Consider the following 22,349-nt stretch of genomic DNA (forward strand, 5'->3'; position numbering starts at 1 on the left):
CTGCGATAACCCCCTGGATTGCGCCTATTTATGTGTATGTATCCAGGGATATTGTCAAAACAAGCATCTGCTATCAGTATCAAGATGATTTAGTATTTTCAATTTATGCATTTAATTATTATTAGTATTATATTATCATTATTAGGGGAGGCCTATAGGCTAATTTTATTATTAAATTGATCCGCTATTATAATTAATTTGCCACGCAATATTTTCACAGCACATAACCAACGTGCTGCGAGAATAACAAAATATTACATAATCTTACTCCTCATTAAAAATTGTCTAAAACATTTAGGTCGATTACAATGAATTAAAGGCATATAAAATAACTATTAACCGTCTATAATATGTCCGAACATTGCCATAATTAATCATCAATGAAAATTAAAAACAGGTTTATTTCAAAAACATTGAGAAAATAATAAAAGAGGTGTTACATATCAGGTGGCTTGAAGACGGTGGGTAATATTATCCATTTTGCAACACGAACAACTGGAGGTAAGCAACAGTAATTTGTAGCTTTGAACTACAGAACTTGATCTCCCTCTTATCGTTTTTATTTTAATTTTATTTTTGTTGCAGATGAAATGGTTAAACTTCTGTTTTCGCGCAGGTGCAGTGAGGGAAAAAACACTGAGTTTAGGGCAATCGGTTCGTAGCTTTGCTTCAACTGTGCGATATAGTCACGAGGAGCGACCAAAATTTCTGACATGCCAGAAATTCATCCGACCATCCGATTGTCGATCGTGAGAGGTTAATCGCCTCTCGTTTCTCCCTGTACACTGCACGAACACTGCACGACAAACGACGCACGACAAAGCTGAAAATCGGTCCGACAGGAAAAAGAGTTGCACGAGTCAGAATTCGGCTCAAAATCGGACGAAAATCGCACAGTGTATGCCCGCCTTAACTAGACTAGATCTCTGAAAAGACTCGACTTGACTATGCTCCTTGTGACTTTAGACTTGACTCAGACTTGTGCCTTTTTACTTGAAATGACTTGTGGAAAAAAATTTTTTTTAATTATTGTGATTTTTTTTGATTATTGTGAATTATTGTGGACATCATGGGCACAGCAACAACAACGCCAGCTCCAGCCCCGAGGATAATAAAGTTTGGGTTTAGAGACTACGCGTACACGGCCAAGAAGAGAACGGCTGTGTGTAATATCTGCAGTGCCAAGATAAGTGATTAATCGGCCACAACCTCAAATTTCATTCGTCACTTCAAGCTTCACAGTGACAAGTAAGTGGTTTTGCTAGTTTTCAAGCATGAGATTTTCTGTGCGATCTATCTTTGTATGACACACCAATTCATATTTCTATTTTTTGCATGCTATCAACACGCATAATCACTTTTCAGTGTGTTTATGAACGCCATTGACTTAACGTTACATAACTGCATATAAATAGGACCAAAATTAATCCACCTCTTCTTGATGTGATCGCCTTTTAGGAAATTTAAATAAAGACACCGATCTGTTTTGTACATGATCGCATCCAGGTAGTAGCCTATGCATTTCCTTGTCAAAGGCATAGCAAACTGTAGACTGTAGTAACTAATAGTACTGACAGTAACTCGCGATTGAGTTATTTGACAAGGTTTGGCATGAATGTAGGTGAATGATACTCTACCTTTTCATCAACAGGTGCGTTTGCCACAATTTTCTCAAAATGACTTTGAAATGTTGTGGGTCCCATGGTGATCTGCAAGTGAAGAAATACTTTCAGTCTGTATATAAGCAAAGACACATCTAGATTATTAAGTTTGTTTCCATAAAAGGAGGAAAAGAGATACTCTATCAGTCCTTGATGCTACACAGCAAAAACTCCAGTGTTAAATTAACTCTCCTGGGAGTTTATATGACTCCACACTCAAGAGTGTTAAATTAACTCTGAAGCAGTGTTAAAGTTAATGAGATAATTAAGGGATTAATTGAGCAATGATTGACCAACATTGAAGACACCTGATGTTAACAAGTAGAATCACTGAAAGTGAAAAATCAAAAATATAAGTCACCATTATGGAGATCAGTGTTTGCTTCAGTGCGGCAGTCTGTCAACCCTTACATTTTATACTTTAGATATTGTTTTTGTCACAAAAGTCTGATGGGGCTGATCCACTGAGGGGCTGGAATGAAAGTTTTCATGACATCTTTTTGTGATGTGTTCTGCACGTCCGATATAGACATTAATGGATCCTTCGTACAAGGTTAAAAACAAGTTCAACATGTTTTCAACATAACTCATGGTCTTATTTAGACAATTTAAACTGTTTCTGGACTGAAGAAACACTCTCAGGATGCATTAAATTTACAATTTGAAATAAATTAGTTTATTTACATTGTTTAGATGTGGTTCAGATGGTGATATTTGTTTCATTTTAAGTCACCATTGTGGTGATGAGTGTTTGCTTTAGTTGGGCTCTTGGTCCCAATTCTTCTTACTTTAGCTTTTCTTTGGCTGTTGTAACTGTTTGCATAACACCATTGATTGTGCAGAGAAAGCCAAGAAAATTAAAAATTAGATGTCTTCAGATGTTTGCTTCATCTAAACTTATGTTTTTATATCTGAAATTTATAATTATTCATCTCGTAGAACTGCATTATTTGGACCAGTAACTTTATAATGACCACTGCATACAATATGTTTTAAGAAATTAAAACACATAGTCACACACAGATATCAAGATTTTGCATATGATTCTCAACGACGGTGACAACCAAAACAAAAAAGCCTGGGAATCGAGGATGTTTTGTACTATGAAAGCTACCCATCATGCATTGCGGCATGAAGCATTTTTTTTATTTATTGTCACCATTTTTGTGAATCATATGCAAAATCTTGATGTCTGTGTGTGACTAGATGGAACATTTTCTCAAAACATTGTGTAAATTTGCTTTTTGTCCAACTACTAGGCCAAATAATGCAGTTCCACAAGATTGGTGGTTATAAACTCCAGATACAAACACAAAAGTCTAAACACAACGTTAAATGCCCACTTTATATTGATTTCATCATCATCATCATCATCATCGTCAACAACCGACAAGGAGCTGATGAGAGCCAATTTTCTTGGCTTTCTCTGTCACAACAATGGTGTTATTCAAACACACAGTTACAACAGCCAAAGAAAAGCTAGAATACTAATTATTGGGACCAAGAGCCCAACTAAAGCAAACACTGATCACCACAATGGTGACTCAAAATGAAATAAATATCACCATCTAAACAATGTAAGGAAAAAAAATAAACATAAGTTTTAATTTAATGCATCCTGAGAGTTTTTATTTGGTCCAGAAACAGTATAAACCAGTATAGACCATAAATAATGTTGAGAATGGCCACATTTGAACTAGTTTTTAACCTTGCACGAAGGATCCATTAACGTCTTTTTCAGATGTCCAGAACATGTCAAAAAAGACGTCATAAAAACTTTCATTCTGGCCCCTTAGTGGAAGTCTTTTCAAACTCTGCCTTTTGTGACAAAGACATTGAAAAACATCTTTTGGACATCATTTTGCTTAGTGAGTTATGTCAAACCATAATCAGCAGCACCTGATCACCTTTTCTCTAAGCAAATAATGATCACCATTATGGTGACTTCGAAAATGAGATTTTTCTTCTTCAGCAATTCTGCCTGTGATCATCAGGTGTCTTCAATGATGGTCAATTATCACTAAATTAATCACTTAATTAGCTCATTAACTTTAACACTCTTGAGTGTTAATTTAACACTCATATTTTAACACTTTAACACTCTTGAGTCTGGAGTCAAATAAACTCCCAGGAGAGTTAATTTAACACTGGAGTTTTTGCTGTGTATATGAAATCATGGTTGACCATTTTTGAGGCCAATATTTCATCACATAAAGCCAATGCTACATGATGTGTCACTCAAATTTGCAACAGTTCTCTAACATAATTGCAGATTGTCACATTACGATCACACACCATGATATAAAAATGTTATAGCAACATTGAAGTGAAACAGAAACATACAGTTGTACACTGCACAACTCAGACAAACCTCAAAGTCAATTTCTGCACGGTCGGTGCCTTCATAAAAAGCCACGGTTTGCAACCTGTTCTGAAGGTTTTGGAAGTGTTTTTCCACGATGTCACCACTCTAAGGACTTGAGAACAGTACTGCTATGCTTGTGACGATGTCATCCATTTCTAACAGTGTGGCAGCACTTGTTAGGAGGCCAAAAAGATGCATGGACAGTTTGTAGTGTTTGGGGCAACTGATAAACAAGATAATTGTTAGTTTAACATTTATTACAGACAAAAAAACTTGAACCAAAAACCTCTCTGAAAAAGACAACAATTTACTATTATCATGCTTACATTAAACGTTAAAATTGTCTTACATTTTTTGGTTTATACTTTGTGTTTTGGTTTTGGTATAACGTAATGTAACACAGGCAGAAATAACTGTAGCTATGTTGTCTCAGAAATAACTGTAGCTATGTTGTCACATTCATAAATTGGGTAACAAATTGATTTTACAGTGTCACTGTTAAATGTTACAGTACATGCGGTTATTATAGTAATACCTATTAAATATGCTATAATTACAATTAATTAACACTAAACCAAACCAAACACTAATCCTGTTGTAAGTACATATACTCAGTACTCAAATTGTAACAAAAACAGCTTAAAAGAAAGTGTAACTGAATTTCTCTTTTAACAGAAAGACAAGTATTGAACATCCACTACTTTAAAATATTTTGATAAATAGTTTTGTGAGTTTTTGCAGTTATATGGTTCACTTTTTAAAGAAAATTCCAATGTAAACCATGACCATGTGCATTCAATAGTTTATTTCAAAGTTAATAAATGATATTATGTGACTAAACATGTAAGACAACACAAAATTGTGGATATATATATATATGAACTTACTGTTTTCTGCAGAACACTTTTGCGTTCTTCATAATGTGGCTTAGGCATCGATGAAGAATTGGCATGTCCACGAATTCTTTCAAATTTCCAGTGACAATTTCAAAGTACAAGCTGAGCAAGCTCTCCAATGTGAGTTTGCAAAAGGTGTATGCAACAGCTTGCATCAGAACAAGGGACCCATCACACATAACCATAACAGGTCTCCTTACAGATTTACTTCCAAACAACTTGTAGTAATCAGTCTGAAATGACTCCAAAAAAACAACAACACCGATGCAGTGTTGTGTTGGCAGGTGACATTTGTGGCAACGGGTATGGGGGAGGATCCTTTAATAGGATGCCTCACCACCAACTCGTATACATAAAAAGGTGCAGTTTTTCCTTGCGCCTTTTGTACAATGCTTCCTGTGCCATCAATATAAACAATGTCATCCATGCACCGCCGATGGAAAAGTCGGATTGTGTTTTTTGACCACAACATGACTCCTTTGCGGTGCAAGAGAACTTCGTTGTCTTCATCTGTTTTTTCCTCCACCATTTTGACAAGACTTAAGGTTTCATTCGTATGCCTTCTGCATTTATTTCTTGTCATGTAGGCAATGTTTTTGAGGACTGCAGCTGTAGATGCCTGGTCTCTACATCCTGATTCAAACATTTCAGGTTCGATTTTGTCCAGACACTGTAAATATAAGGCCCTTGGGAGCACTGATTGAAGTTGTTGCCCAAAAATGTCTCTGCTATCAGCCCTTACATACCTTCTTTTTAATTCATCAAGACTGTGACAAACCTCCTCTCCCTGAAATGTCACCCAGGCCTTGAGGGTACTTTCGTCCCTCACAGTGACCTCTACACAAACTGGGCAATCTGAGGGTTTCTCTAGGTATTGCTCTATTCACACCTGCCTTGTTTGGTTCGATTGAATCGAACTCTAGTTCGTTTCCCCCCATGGTGCGGACCTTTTGGGCAGGTGTGAATGCAGCAATCGAACTCGGGTGCGGACCAAACAACCGAACCGAGACCCAGCTGAAGAGGTGGTCTCGGTACGGTTCCAAACGAACTCTGGTACGGTTCGTTTACGGTGTGAACATGAACCGACCCAATTGCAAGAAAGCACTGCATCGAATGAGAATATTCCGGTGCGCTGTCTGGCCACACGATAATGCTGCGCGTCTTTCTGCGCATCGTGTGTGCATCATTGGAATGGAATGAATGAATGAATGAATGAATGAGTGCGTGCATCAGGACATTCACATACAGAGCGTTCTCTTTAGTCTAATCGCACAGATGCAAAAAAAAATCATTTGCAGTTCATAAAGCATTTGCAGTTCACCACCTTTTGGTGGTGGTTGACGAGATTCCCCCTTCTATGTAAAGCGAGTGCCAAAAAAAGTTCTATAAATGTAATGAATTATTAATATTATTATTCTTAATGTAAGGATAGTTACAATTAGAGGTCGACCGATATTGGATTTTACCGATAATGATAGTTAGGTTGGGCTGTCCCAGATAGCAAACTGACATTGAATCAACGTAGAAACATGACATCGAAACAACGTTGATATGACATTGTTTTGCTCATCGAATTAACGTTGAACCAACGTCAGACGCGTCATTCTTTCAAAACTAACGGAAAATCAACTTGAAATCAACGCGTTGTTTCAACGTTATGGAAGCAAACCAATTTTCGATTTTCATTTAGCTTTGAAGAATGCCGCGTCTGACGTTGGTTCAACGTTAATTCGATGAGCAAAATCAACGTTGTTTCAATGTCATGAGAGACGTTGTTTCCACGTTGGTTCAATGTCAGTTTGCTATCTGGGGTACTTGCCGATAACCGATTAATCAACCGATAGTTTTTAAAATTGATACTGGATAAAAACAAACATAACACTCCAAGTAAAACAATGCTGAACTTTATTATAAAAATACAAAAAACTGTATGAACCATGAAAACATGTCAATAAAAGGCATTCTTTCAAACAAACAAAAAATAATACTCTAAATAACAAATTAAACATTCCAAATGTAACTGTTTAACTGTTCTTTTTCAAGCCAACCTAATGAATAAAAAGACGTTTCAAATAATAACAAAATTTGCCATCTGAAAATAATTTAAACATTAAAATATGTGAAATGTGTGTTTCTTTAGCTATAACATGTTGCAAGTCCAATTTGTTAACAATGATTTATTAGCTAGTTTACATGAACTATGTGCATTATGCAATATAAATGTTTACAGCATTAATATTTGAGCAATACAATTTCACCTTGATCATTCATGTTAGTTCATAGAGTTTTAACTTGTATACCAGCATTTCATATCACACTGAAGAATCTTGAACTGTTTTACTCGAATAGCGAATCACTGAACTACATGTAGTGCTGATTTATTTAGTAGATATTTTTGACAGGGACGATACACACTGACAAAAATTTATGTGAAATTTGTCAATACTTTTCAACTGAATTATACAAATATACAAAGGGTAATTATACACAACATGTAATTAGTTCATGAGAAGAAAAAAGAAAAACTGAGGATCCTGTTTGAGCCCTAGAGCAGACCGGAGATCTCTCCATTTGTTGAAAGCCTTCCCGATTTTGACTCTCGTCTTATCCCGACGCCTGTCTGACTCCAATTTGGCCCTTTGGTGGCACTGGCACTACACAAAAGTTTTCTTTTCTTTGTCTTACATGAAGTTTGTGTTGCGGTTTGGACTACAAGCCGGTCTCTTTGAATCCATCTTCTACTTTTGTCGCTTGAGTTGTCTTCGCTGATACGGAGAATGGCGGCGAATACACAAACCTGCCAGATATAGCCAGGCGAGCGTGAACGTGCTTGACTTCACGCCCAGTCTCAAACTCCGTCCCAATCCCTCTTATTTATTTTACTGTACTGTGTGTTATAGAGGCAATCACAGTGATCAGAGAAGCGCTCATTCAGCCCATCAGGAAATTGTTTAAGCATGTGTGGGTTATAAAAATGGAAATTTTTAACATGAAATGTTGTGCAATGCACCTTTAACTACGTAGATGTTACCTATATTTTTTAGCTAGAGCAGAGGTGTTAAATTGTGCTGTGTCTATGTAGGTTTTCATTGCAACTAAATACTTCACCAGGTAATTTCACTGGTTAACACACTATTGGGTAGGTGGTGAAACTATGTTATAGCACATAATGGCACATGGTTAGACACCTCTGAGCTAGAACCGAGTTTTAAAAAATGACTGCTGTAAAATAATTTTAAGACTGAATAAAAGAAAAGTTATTTTCTTTTGTAGTTTTAACTTGTAAATTTCATTAGCTTGTGGGTTATACACAAGTATATTTTTTGAGTTAACTATGGAGAAACTAAAACTGTGCGAGTGTTAAACAATATTTTTAAGGATGGTGCACTTAAAAAAAATTATATAAAATGTAATTTTCATATCTTCATTTTTATCACCTTTAAATACTTGCCTAAAATAACACATTTCAATTCGAGTCACCTTTTGACATCACAATTTTGAGTCACAATTTAATGTCTCGTCTAGGGATGGGTATCGTTAAGGTTTTATCGGTATTACTACTCTTACCGATACCGCTTATCGATCCGGTACTTTAACAGTATTCTTATCGGTTCTTTTTGGTGTTTTTTTTTTTTTTTAAAGAATTAAGAACATAATTAAACTCTATATTTTGAAATGTAAAATAGAAAAAGCAAAACGAAGAAAAATATATTTTTGTTATGCAGCAATGTGCAGGCTTTTTTGTTTTATATACAAAAAGGACACATAAGAAAAAAAAAACAAGTAAAAACACAAGAATAAAATCAATCAAAGATACAAATTATATACAAAAGTGCTTTAATTTCTGAATCGTCAGCAGGTTTAGGCTATTAGACTGCTGCCCCTAAAGACCGAGAGCAAATCTAATCGGTAACCGGTAACTGAAGCACCATCAATTTCTCCCTATTATTTACGTCCATTTAAGACATAATTGTGTTTAAGTGAATAAACTGTGTTTAAGCGAATCTCAGAGCTGGTCATTTTGACATTTGTATGTATATTTGATAGTTAAGGAGGACACACGAAGCCCAAAGAATAGGCTACTTTTCTTGTCTCGTTGCAGTCCGTTTCGGAGCGTGCATCGCCTTGTGAACAGGCTCTTGCGCAGGCTTTTGTGTTTTTAATAGCCATTTTTTGATCTTGCAACAGTAGAAGACAGCATTTTGCAACAATCACCGATCGTGCTGATTCTGACGGTACGTTTGGGTACAGCGCTCCGCAGTGCTGTGAAGTAAAGGAAGTTAAGCTGGACAAATCATGCGTCTTGTTTTTTAACGGTTTTATCTCAAATATCTTCTTTTTATAATCTTTGGAAGCCGAAATACAAAATATATTAGAATAATATCCCACATCTAAAGTGTAACCACGTTGAATGTTTAGTTCTGTCCTCATTGTCACTCATTAAGCAACTGTCGTGTTGCGCGTGCTGTGGCTTTGCGTGAGAGATCGCTCTCTCTCTTCTCTCTCTCTCTCTGCTGAACTGCGAATTTCAAATTTGCATCACAGACAAATGGTTTAATTAAAATATAGTTTATATATAGAAAAGGCTGGCGATATAAACATGTTCAAGATAACGTCTTTATAGGAATGATAAATAATTTTTCCAGTACCGACAGCAGAACCGATAACGTCCGAGCTTATCGATACAGCGGTCTTTCAAAATTCAGCACCGGGGCCCGTTTAATTAGCCTGGTTCAACCAGACTCTAGTACATTTCATTTGTACATAGAGTCTGGCCTCCCTCAATTGAGAAACGTTTCCTTCCTTGTAGGCGGGTTCACTATTAAAGTTCAAATCTATTGGATCTGCCCAGAGTCACTCACGATCTGCCATAGCCAATCGCTAACGTGTGGTCGTGAGTGACGTATGTCATGCGCCGAAACGGCTGGAAACAACCATAGACAGTAAAAGAAACAACAAGTCCGAACTCCGAATGATCAGAGGATTAAATTTACAATAGGATTTCAGTCAACGAGCGCCGCAGGTTTTGTTAATCTAGGAACAATTATTAATTCGAAATGTATATTTGACATGAAGGACAGTGATTATTCAGTCAATGGTCGAAGCTGTGTCTAATCATTACAAATACGCCGCTGTGGTCGTTTTCTGATCTGCCGCAAATGCTGTAAGTTACAGTGAAAGATCAGTCTGTCTGCAGATGTGTAATAAACAACAATTTTTCATATTACGTATTTTTTTTCTTAATTACCTTAATTATGGTCTTCAAAGTATGTGTTTGTACATTTTTATATGGCATTTAGTTGTTTTTTTTTATTAAAACAAATTAACCATTGACATCTAAAACTGAAAATCAAATATAGTCTCCAAAGTATGGGTTTTCAAATTTTTATTTATGAATTTTTTTTTTTTTTTAAATCACAACCAATTTGTATGATTTACAACATGTAAAACTGACACACCAACCTCCTGTACGAGTGCACAAAGGGGCTCAAAATGTTCTATTCATCACAAGAATCAGTAAATTTACTGTTGGGAATCTGAGCGACTGACATGACTCCTGAGCGGATCTTCAACAATAGTTTAGCAGCCAGGACTCGGGGCTTCCGAACACCGCGAACACCAGGCTAAAGTCCAAAATGTCACGGTCATCGTGCACGAGCTGCCCAGCACAAACTTCCAACCTTTCTGCCTCCTTCACTTGGTCCTCCGTTGTGCAACAAGAGGTGAGATGATAACAATCCGGCTTTAAATTCTGTATATTCGGCAGTTTCTTTTCCAACAACAGACCGACTGGCTTTTCTCACGTCTTTCTCCGCTGCCATTACTGCACTCAAACTGACGCACTACATCAACGTCATCGTTCTCAGCCACTCCCTCTATTCGCTGATTGGTCCTACAAAAAATTGATTTCTGGAAACCTAAGGATATGGAGCGGTCCCAGACGCAGTACTGAAGTAAAATGAAATTGAGCGGAAGTGCGTAGGAGGGCGCAGCCAGGCTACCGTTTAATACCGGGTTTCGGTACCCATCCCTAGTCTCGTCCACATTAAATTGTGACACAACACATCATACCACCTCTGTATCCTTTCTGAACATTTGTCTTGAAATATTGTATATAAAACTGCACTAACCGACACTGTAGGAGGACTTTGCTCCATTTTTTCCAGTGAGTGACGTTCCACTATACTATTTCACGTAGATAGCACTATTTAGCATCAATGTTTGTGGGCAGTGGCACTGCAACAGTTAGCATTAAATCGTCTCAGATAAGTTAGCGTCCGAGGTACTTTTCCTATGGTTATAACTGACGTTTGAAACACTGTAAATGCGTCTGCCAATGAATAAATGTAACATAAGAATTAGGGGAATTCATTATTCACTGTGTGTGTGTGTGTGTGTGTGTGGTGCAGGCGCAATCCAACAGTGGAAACAAAAACATACTCCTTAATTTTGTTCATACAGGACATCATTCAATCTGCAAAGTGTTTACTTATATTTGTGTACACTCGCAATAAAACACAACATTGTGCTTGGCTGAAGAGGCGTGTCCACCGGCTGGCTCAGTCCTACACAAAGCCCGCCCTTTTACCCATATATGGTTTGGCCAGAAGGCGAGCGGGGTTAGGATTTCCCAAGATTTTCAAAGATGGGTCCGTCCATATCCCCATAAACTGCGTCAAAACTGTTCTTCAGAAAGTCTATGGATGATGTCACAGGCGCTTTGTCCATATTTTTTTTTACAGTCTATGTTCTGTCGAAACAAATTAACTGGTTCCTAAGAAGGACAAAAACTCCCATGATCGCGCCGATACCTCACGCACACACGTTCTAGCATTGTTAACTTGACATCGCAGGATGTCAATTCGTTATCGTTATTCTAGCATCAAAATAAAATAGTCAACCAAACATAGAAGTTTAACCAAACTATGTTCATGCAACAGACGTAGCCCCTTGTTTAGGAACGAGCTCCTCGGTTTGTTCTGGCGGGTCCTTCTCCTGCTCGGAAACACCCGGTTCTGTCACCCCTTCACTCTCCAAGTGTCACAATTCTATGTGTTTGAGTTCAGTTTTGAGATCTTGTTTGCCCTGTCTTTTGTGATTTTGGTTTAGTCCTGTTAGTGTTTCCCTGCTTTGTTTAATTAGCAATTCCCGTCACCTGTCTTCAGTTAATTATCCCATCAGTCCCTGTTCATTTAAAGGTGCCCTCTGTAAAAATTGAGGTTAAAATATCCAAAAATGAGCTACACGCATCAAAAGAATGAGAAGAAATAAGGTTGATGATGTCATTAAAAAAATGACAAGTTATAGTGCTGCCGAGATATAACCTAAATTAGCATGCTAAATTACTAGCCCCGGCCCGGCAGGTGTCGTAATACCAGTTTCGGCCATTGGAGGCGGTATGCGGGCGGGAAACATAACCACCAGCCAAACTGCAGTACACGAGTAACTCGCACGGCTTGTGGGTGTCATAGATGTACTTGAACCTGATGTCAGTCGTGTGGAAAATACAGCCCTCTACTACATTTCAGTTCAGGGACGAGTTAAAAAAAATGATTGGTCGATATTATGCATGAGGAATACATTTTGGTAAGTTGTAGCATACTGTATCTTTCAACAGTGTTCGTGTTCTTTTACCATTAGCTAGTAGAGATGATCGGTTCACGTGCGCTAGGGATCTGTCGTGTAAAGCGCCAATACTGTATTTATTGTTTGAATTGCCTAATAAAATTAACAGAATCTGAGAGCTGAGATTTTTTAATATATCATAACTAACCTGCTCTGTCTAGTCTGTCGGTCTCCGTGTCCTTTTCTGTGCGTGACAAAACTGATGTGTGGCGTGAGAGCGTGTGAAAAGTGTTGTGAGAGCTGGCAGCTCTGAAAGACGCTAGCTTGGTCCACATCAGGGAATGCTGTCTGTCAAATTAATTCAAACTAATAATAAAAATGTAATATGAACAAAATGAATACCATAAAAGTAGAATTAATAGTCTGGGCTTTAAAGGGGTGATGAACTGAAAAATCAAATTTTCCTTGCGCTTTTGACATCTAAGAGGTCATCATATTATAAGAATATCCTGTAAGTTTCAGAACTGAAAACGTCCTTATTAGTCCAATAAAAGCTTTTATTGACACCAGCCTCTGAAAACGACTCATTTTTAAAAGTGGGAAACTATGACGTCGAAGGGGTTAAAACACCACACCCGCAGAAGAAGATCAACACCTACTTCAACATGGCCGGTTTAGCCCCGCCCACCAATTCGCGCATTACACGCATAGCTAAGTAGCATAACATACACGCCTACCTCGTTATGATGGATCGTTCTACCGAGCAATACAGAATATTGTGCAGCGCCTGGTTATGGAAGAAGACAGTCGCTGCATAAGCTTCCTCTGGATTCCAATAGGACTGCATGGATAAACTTTATTTTTAATGACGTTCCAGCTGATGAGGGTAAAACATTGTGCGTCTGTTCGCTTCATTTCACTGAGGATTGTTTTGTAAACAAGACTGGATTTGCAGACCGATTAAGAGTGAAGAACGTGCTGTGCCGTCTATATTGGATCTGACAGGAATTGTGCAACACACGGACTCTGGGTCAAACATGTATGGGTGAATCCGGTTGCCATTTGACAACATTGTACGTTTTCCCCCATGTGCACCGAACGGGTGAGTTAAACTCATTATAATATGCAAAACTGTTATCCACTCACAGCAGTGGGCGTTTATTTCCAAGTCTTGAGTGCGACACGCCCATAAAAACCGACTGTTTTTCAGGAAGGCTCACAACTTGGGTACAAAATATTCAAAATTATTCATTTTGATGTTTTTGAATGCAAAAACCAAGCGAACATCATAAGTTGTCCTCAGACAACAATATAATACAATTTTAAAAGCCAGTTCATGACCCCTTTAATTTTCCCATATCGTCGAAATGCACCTGCTTGTCTATGAGACGGCCTTTATAATTTAGTATTGAGATGTTGTTCATTTAGTCTCTAATCTGTAAAAATCTTCAAATGCTCCACGTGAAACTGCGGTCTTCCAACCTTTTACTATCATGTCAATTGATTTGATTAATATGCACGAGGAAGACAGAGCAACACAGCGCTCGCCCGTGTTGTTTGAAGACATGAGAGTGTGCGGCCGTGGAGGTATACTGCCCCCATCTGGTATGGAATATGGCGTATGATTTGATTTTTTATCCCAGAGGGCACCTTTAAATCATTCGCTGAAGGTTCAGTATTATTTGAATCACATTCTGCAAATCTCCTGTTATCTTAAGGGAAACAGAAGGAAACCACTGAAAGTGTTGTAGTTATCCTGGTCATCAAATATCCTCGTGCCAGACCAAAGTCTCACATAGACAACATCTCCAACTTCCAGGATCAACACAACTCCATTAGAGGAGTTTAAATCACCCTGAACCTCATTATCAGAAGCTACAACCACACGCTGTCCATTCTTAACAATGGATGCAGATGATTGAGATGTGCCATAAACAGAGATTCTGAACATGTATGCTCCTTTCAGCGGGGCTGTGAAAATACCTAAATCAAACAACAAGAGATACAGAATCAGATGTTTACTGTATTATCGCTTAATCAGCAAACACACTGTGTAAAAGTTTTAAAAGATGGCAGATCATTTAATTCTCTTACACACATTACACAACTGCAGAGAAGTCTGAATGGAGCAGAAGGGTTTTCATTACTATAAACTGAGTTTTATGACTCATTTCATTGATCATTACCTGTGATTGGGTTGTAGGCGTTCCCTATGTTTGTGAGGACGTTCCTGTAGGTTAGTGTGATTTCAGTGGTAAAAGGACCAACATATCCACTGCCAGATTCCATCATTGAAGCTGAAAAAGCTATTTCTCTGTCTGTTATTGAAAAAAATAAGAAATATTATGATATATTACACGCTATTACACTGATGATGTATACACTGAATTTAACATCATTCAAGCACAGTTTCACCTCTATTTTCCTTTCTCAACTCCACCTGACCCACACTGTTAGACCTTACCAGGTTTTTTACAGTAAAATACTGGCAACATACCAAATTCCGACATTATCATACCATTTTCCATTAAAACAGTAATATACCGTAGAAAACAAAACTAGCCTACAGGAATATACTGTGAATTAACAGCTCTCAAAGTCAACACTCAGAGACTGTGTTCCTAATCACACCCTATACCCTCATTCACTATTCTCTACATTAGTTCACTAATATAGTCCACTTGAATGAAAAGAAGTGAGTGAATTGAGACACTGATGAACACCTGATAAGCAGAATCACTGAAGGACAGAGAAACAAGAACTGAAAAAGAGAAACACAAGATCTACAACTGACTTCCAGACACACAGAGTGTGAAAACAGTTTACAAACCAGTTTAACATTATTTATTTCATACATGTATAAAAGTTCTTGTTGAGAATTAACAGAGATTTAATTAATAATAAAGTTTTTTGTCACCATAATGGAGATCAGTATTTGTTTTAGTAGGTCTCTTATCCCTGGACTTGTTACATTTATCTTTCTCTGACTGCTGTAACAGTGAGTTTTAAAAAAAACATTTGTTGTAACTAGAAAAAGTCAAGAGGAAGTTGATCTGGTGTTATTGGCTTTTGCGATAATATCATAATCATTCTGGATATGTCTGAATTTCAGATCTTTCCTGTTTATACTATGTGAATATATGGCTATTTAATATGAAACTTATGTTAAGTTAATATTATAAAGCAAATCTGTGAATCTACAACATGAAATCAATATGTTGGTTAATCATGTCTTCTAAATAATATTGTAATCATATAAAACATTTAAATAATATCCTGTTTAAGCCAGACACACACAGACATCAACAATTATAATATTCATCTCAACAACGGTAACATTCAAAAGTTTCATGCAGCAGTGCATGCTGGGTTCCAGGATAGTATAAAACTCCCAGCATGCACTGCTGCATGAATAAAAAAATTGCCACCATTGTTGAGATTAATGTGCTAAATTTTGATATTTTGGTGTTTTTACAAGACTGTAGCACTGCTTTGGTTTATGTATGATATGTTAAAAAAAATTAGTCGTAATTAATTGCTGTGGTTTCACGGTGGTGGTAATGTAACACTTTTGGTTGAGGATTAAACTCTGAATGCGTAAGAATTAGGGCTGACCTCAAGATTCAGTCAAAGCTTCTCAACAACGGTGATGAGTAGAATATTCAAGTAGGAAAAGTAAATTACATAGACAATTCAGATCGTAATTTATTCAAACCGCAATGCATGATGGGAGCCATTAATGAGTTGTGATTGGTGGCAACAAGGATTAATTTTGTCACCACAATTGAGATACACAGGCTGGTTATTGATATCTGTGTTCCTAAATGAAGATGAGAGTGATTTGATCAGAATATATATATAAAAAAAATTAAGTTATAAGAAAAATACAGATATGCAATACAACCACAAAACTGTTGCTAACAAATTAAAGCAAATCACCTGAATAGAATTCATTTTTTAGATCAAGCTTGATTATGTCAAAACATAATCAACACTTTCAGATCACAGATGTCTTAATTGACTGCTATAAATCAATAGCAGCAAACAAAAATTAAAGTGAAATTAAAAGTGTCAAAAGCCCAACTAAAGCAAACACTGATCTCCATAACGGTAACTTACAATTTGTGATTTTGTCCTTCAGCGATTCTGCTTGTGATCATCAGGTGTCTTCAATAATGCTCAATCATCACTAAATTAATCACTTAATTATCTCATTAACTTTAACACTCTTGAGGGTTAATTTAACACTCATATCGTCCATTTGAAAGCAGGTGAAGGTGATTTACTACTAATCAAGGAACCGGCTTTACTGATCAGATGCGCATAACAATTAGTGATGTGTCGTTCATGAACGATTCGTTCATTTTGAACGAATCTTTAATATGACTCGGGACTATCGAGTTGTCTCAGGGAGTGATTCGTTCATGTTGTGTTACCCGCGCATGCGCATTGCACAACATATGGATTCTGAATCTGTACTGGAAACAGAAATGATTAGTTCATCTCTCGAATCTCGAGTTCGGGTTCGGGGCGAGTCCGAGTCTTTCGTTCTTCCTGTCAGTCCCATAGAGCCTATGCTGTCAGTACCGGAAAGAGAAATGATTAGTTCATCTCTCGAGTTCGGGTTCGGCGGGTCCGAGTCTTTCGTTCTTCCTGTCAGTCCCATTGAGCCTATGCTGTCAGACCACCGGAAAGAGGAATGATTAGTTCATTTGAGTCTTCGGGTTTGAGTCCTTCGTTCTTTAGTCACGTGAATTGTCACCGTATTGAATACCCAAATTCACAAACTTTTTACAAACTAATTCACAAACCTTTTACAAACAAGCACGTAGATGATGTATAATATAATAGTAGTTAATTAATGTACAATATATAATAAAACACACCACAGATGCATAATATAGAAAAGAGACGGACAGGGACAATAATAAGGAATAAGGAATAATGGAACCTTTGTTTATAATGTTTATTGAACATATTTTGTATTTTAATGCCTATATAACACAATATACATTCAGACGCAGTCAATAATACAAATCTAATGTTGTATTTCATGCGAGACCCGTGGCCACGTGAGAAAAGAACGATGGACTCAAACCCGAAGACTCAAATGAACTAATCATTCCCCTTTCCGGTACTGAAAGCATAGATTTATTGGGACTGACAGGAAGAACGAAAGACTCGGACCCGCCGAACCCGAACTCGATGAACTAATCATTTCTCTTTCCGGTGCTGACAGCATAGACTATAAGACTGACAGGAAGAACGAAAGACTCGGACCCGGCCGAACCCGAACTCGAGAGATGAACTAATCTTTAATCTTTCCGGTCCTGCTATATCGCATGGCACGGCCCAGCAGACAGCACAGATCGGAGTCAGACACTGACGAGTCAACAGCTAACGTCTCGAGACATGAGAGGAGGAGAACAAACCTGATGAATATGAAGTTGCAAAGCAAAGAACATCTCGGATCAGGAGGTGAGGTGATCTATAACAGGGTCAGACTGCAATAGCCTGAACTTGAGACCCAGCAACTAATTAATAGCTAACCTTGCAGTTATTTCAGTTGCTTTTGGCTTTGGCTGCATTACCCTATTATGTTATTTTTACAAATTTAATTAAGATTTTCGTAAGTACTAGATGTTTTGGGATATTTAACATGACATTTTAATTATTTAACACGGGAGTTTTTGCTGTGGGTGGAATAAAAATATGACAGGACTTTTACTTTCTGACCCCAGGACACACAACCAATAATGTGATGTCCACGTATGTGGACAACCAGGTCTTAGGAGGATAATTATGAAATGACCGAAATGAACGAAATGACTCGATAAAAGATTCGTTCATTTTACTGAACGAGACTCAAAGATCCGAATCAGTAAAATGATCCGAACTTCCCATCACTAATAACAATATCGTGCGATATATCGCCCAGCCCTAGTAAGAATGAATTATTTTGTAAATGAACAGACAGTATAAATCCTTACTAAACTGTGCGTCTGCACAAGTGTGACTTGCAAAAAAACAGCTCACAGCGTCAAAAGAAAATCTCATGTCACAGCATCAGCATACCAACTAAAGCAAACACTGATCTCTATAATGGTAACTTCAAACCAAACATTTTCAATTAAACATCTCAACAACATCTTCTATAGATGTATGACAGAAATAAAGCCCTACTGGTTAATAATAAGTGTAATAATGTGTAATGGCTGAAGTCAGTTGTAGTTCTTGTGTTTCTCTATTTTCTGTTCTTGTTGTTCCTCTTTCCTTCAGTGATTCTGCTTGTTAACAGCAGGTGTTCATGCTCAACAATCACTTACATATTCCCTGAATTATCTCACTGCAACACTGCATCAATGTTAATTTTTACTCTTTGTAGTGTGAATTTTCCTGTGGGGTAGAAAGGGTTAACAGTGTAAGATAAAAAGACACTCCCACAAAATGTATTCTACCAGTAATAAACTGTAAGTTATAAAACACACAGCAAAAACTCCAGTGTTAAATTAACTCTCCTGGGAGTTTATATGACTCCACACTCAAGAGTGTTAAATTAACTCTGAAGCAGTGTTAAAGTTAATGAGATAATTAAGGGATTAATTGAGCAATGATTGACCAACATTGAAGACACCTGATGTTAACAAGTAGAATCACTGAAAGTGAAAAATCAAAATTATAAGTCACCATTATGGAGATCAGTGTTTGCTTCAGTGCGGCAGTCTGTCAACCCTTACATTTTATACTTTAGATATTGTTTTTGTCACAAAAGTCTGATGGGGCTGATCCACTGAGGGGCTGGAATGAAAGTTTTCATGACATCTTTTTGTGATGTGTTCTGCACGTCCGATATAGACATTAATGGATCCTTCGTACAAGGTTAAAAACAAGTTCAACATGTTTTCAACATAACTCATGGTCTTATTTAGACAATTTAAACTGTTTCTGGACTGAAGAAACACTCTCAGGATGCATTAAATTTACAATTTGAAATAAATTAGTTTATTTACATTGTTTAGATGTGGTTCAGATGGTGATATTTGTTTCATTTTAAGTCACCATTGTGGTGATGAGTGTTTGCTTTAGTTGGGCTCTTGGTCCCAATTCTTCTTACTTTAGCTTTTCTTTGGCTGTTGTAACTGTTTGCATAACACCATTGATTGTGCAGAGAAAGCCAAGAAAATTAAAAATTAGATGTCTTCAGATGTTTGCTTCATCTAAACTTATGTTTTTATATCTGAAATTTATAATTATTCATCTCGTAGAACTGCATTATTTGGACCAGTAACTTTATAATGACCACTGCATACAATATGTTTTAAGAAATTAAAACACATAGTCACACACAGATATCAAGATTTTGCATATGATTCTCAACGACGGTGACAACCAAAACAAAAAAGCCTGGGAATCGAGGATGTTTTGTACTATGAAAGCTACCCATCATGCATTGCGGCATGAAGCATTTTTTTTATTTATTGTCACCATTTTTGTGAATCATATGCAAAATCTTGATGTCTGTGTGTGACTAGATGGAACATTTTCTCAAAACATTGTGTAAATTTGCTTTTTGTCCAACTACTAGGCCAAATAATGCAGTTCCACAAGATTGGTGGTTATAAACTCCAGATACAAACACAAAAGTCTAAACACAACGTTAAATGCCCACTTTATATTGATTTCATCATCATCATCATCATCATCATCGTCAACAACCGACAAGGAGCTGATGAGAGCCAATTTTCTTGGCTTTCTCTGTCACAACAATGGTGTTATTCAAACACACAGTTACAACAGCCAAAGAAAAGCTAGAATACTAATTATTGGGACCAAGAGCCCAACTAAAGCAAACACTGATCACCACAATGGTGACTCAAAATGAAATAAATATCACCATCTAAACAATGTAAGGAAAAAAAATAAACATAAGTTTTAATTTAATGCATCCTGAGAGTTTTTATTTGGTCCAGAAACAGTATATATAAACCAGTATAGACCATAAATAATGTTGAGAATGGCCACATTTGAACTAGTTTTTAACCTTGCACGAAGGATCCATTAACGTCTTTTTCAGATGTCCAGAACATGTCATTCTGGCCCCTTAGTGGAAGTCTTTTCAAACTCTGCCTTTTGTGACAAAGACATTGAAAAACATCTTTTGGACATCATTTTGCTTAGTGAGTTATGTCAAACCATAATCAGCAGCACCTGATCACCTTTTCTCTAAGCAAATAATGATCACCATTATGGTGACTTCGAAAATGAGATTTTTCTTCTTCAGCAATTCTGCCTGTGATCATCAGGTGTCTTCAATGATGGTCAATTATCACTAAATTAATCACTTAATTAGCTCATTAACTTTAACACTCTTGAGTGTTAATTTAACACTCATATTTTAACACTTTAACACTCTTGAGTCTGGAGTCAAATAAACTCCCAGGAGAGTTAATTTAACACTGGAGTTTTTGCTGTGCAGGTTTATACTGGCAACACTGTTGCCAGTAGTTTACTGTAAAATCTTGTTTTTTGGGTCACCGTTGTGCTGAAGAGTAGAGCCTGAGCTTCAGTCCAGGAGAAGAGCTACAAACATTGATGATACGCTGCATGTTGCTTTATTTAAAAGGCACGGTCTGTGTTAGTTGCAGAACATTTAGTTGATTCTTTTAAGTTTGTTTCTGCAAGTTAAGTTAGCTTATTTGAGTTTTAGTCCATTTCTACAGTAAATAACTGGCAACAGTGTTGCCAGTATTTTACTGTAAAAAAAACCTGGTAAGGTCTAACAGTGCAGAGTAAGATTTGATATTTCTGTGAAGGAATAAACATTCGGTTAAATGACATTCAGACTGATTATTGTAATAGATAGATAACAACATTTACAGAGTATACACTAAACTTTACTCTATCATTTACACTACGTAACATTTACATAATGTGTTTTACTTGGAGGATCATTGATAAAGGAGTGAATGTTTTGGTGAGGTACCGTCATTTTTTTTGTTCATCTCTTCTCTTAGTTGCGTCTCTAAAGCTGTAACGTTGGCAGTCAGTTCTCTGATGTTTGTTTTCTGCTCTGTAACTGAGGCGGTCAGTTCTCTGTTGATGGTTTTCTGCTCTGTAACTGTGGCGGTCAGTTCTCTGATGATGGTTTTCTGCTCTGTAACTGAGGCGGTCAGTTCTCTCAGCGCTGCATGGATGTCAGTGAAGCACAGATGGTAGTTTTGTTGGCTGTCAGTTGAAGCTTCATCTCTCAAAGTGTCTGTTTGAGGCGGATTCTGTCCTCCGTCCTCAGATCTGAGCTGTTGACTGATCCCATTCTCATTGAGTCCTCCATCTACCTGATGCTGTACGACACACACAAAGGTCTCCAACAGCAGCAGTAAACACACTAAACCCTTCATTCTTCACTGATGTTTGTTTCCAGCTCTTGCTCTTCATCCTCACAGCCTCTCATGTTCCTTTTATAGTGTCCTGATTTACTGTCTTTTGAACTTTATCTATATTGCTTCAGATAAATAACTAGTACATGTTAATTATTAATCATAATCAAAGGGATGTTCTGGGTTCAGTACATGTTTATCTCTGAGTCAAAGTTATTGTCTATTGCACAAATGTTGTGACTAAAGTTCAAGATCAGCGTTCGGTGTCCTTATGGGAAGCGGAGGGATAATCACAGGAGCACCACTGGTCATTTGAATCAATTGTCATGAATCAGAGATGGGAGCAAGTCACACGTTCAAGTCACAAGTAAGTCATAAGTTCATGGGTGGAATAAAAATATGGCAGGACTTTTACTTTCTGACCCCTGGACTAGGGCTGCACGATTAATCGTACGATATTGTTGTGAGCATCTAATCCAGGGTT

The 22,349-nt window shown here is 37.2% G+C and overlaps 1 protein-coding gene across 1 annotated transcript; it reads right to left on the reverse strand.

The window, feature by feature from the left end:
• Positions 1 to 11,350: 11,350 nt before the first annotated feature.
• On the reverse strand, positions 11,351 to 21,988 carry LOC148969276 (uncharacterized). Its single transcript, XM_089126959.1, has 3 exons — positions 21,472 to 21,988; positions 14,675 to 14,806; positions 11,351 to 14,471 (listed from the first exon to the last, which is right to left on the reverse strand). Exons 1-3 carry the CDS (start codon positions 21,884 to 21,886, stop codon positions 14,197 to 14,199), a joined length of 822 nt encoding a protein of 273 aa, XP_088983085.1. The 5' UTR covers positions 21,887 to 21,988; the 3' UTR covers positions 11,351 to 14,196.
• Positions 21,989 to 22,349: the final 361 nt, after the last annotated feature.

This window comes from Pimephales promelas, chromosome 24, assembly GCF_988280905.1.
Source record: "Pimephales promelas chromosome 24, fPimPro1.hap1.1, whole genome shotgun sequence".
NCBI classification, from domain to species: domain Eukaryota; kingdom Metazoa; phylum Chordata; class Actinopteri; order Cypriniformes; family Leuciscidae; genus Pimephales; species Pimephales promelas.

Excerpts from the sequence above, each read along its gene's own strand:
- LOC148969276 (XM_089126959.1), bottom strand. The coding sequence starts at position 21,886 with ATGAAGGGTTTAGTGTGTTTACTGCTGCTGTTGGAGACCTTTGTGTGT. Across the intron at positions 14,807-21,471 it reads GATGAACAAAAAAAATGACG|ACAGAGAAATAGCTTTTTCA; the intron begins GTACCTCACCAA and ends TTTCAATAACAG. Across the intron at positions 14,472-14,674 it reads CGCCTACAACCCAATCACAG|GTATTTTCACAGCCCCGCTG; the intron begins GTAATGATCAAT and ends TGTTTGATTTAG.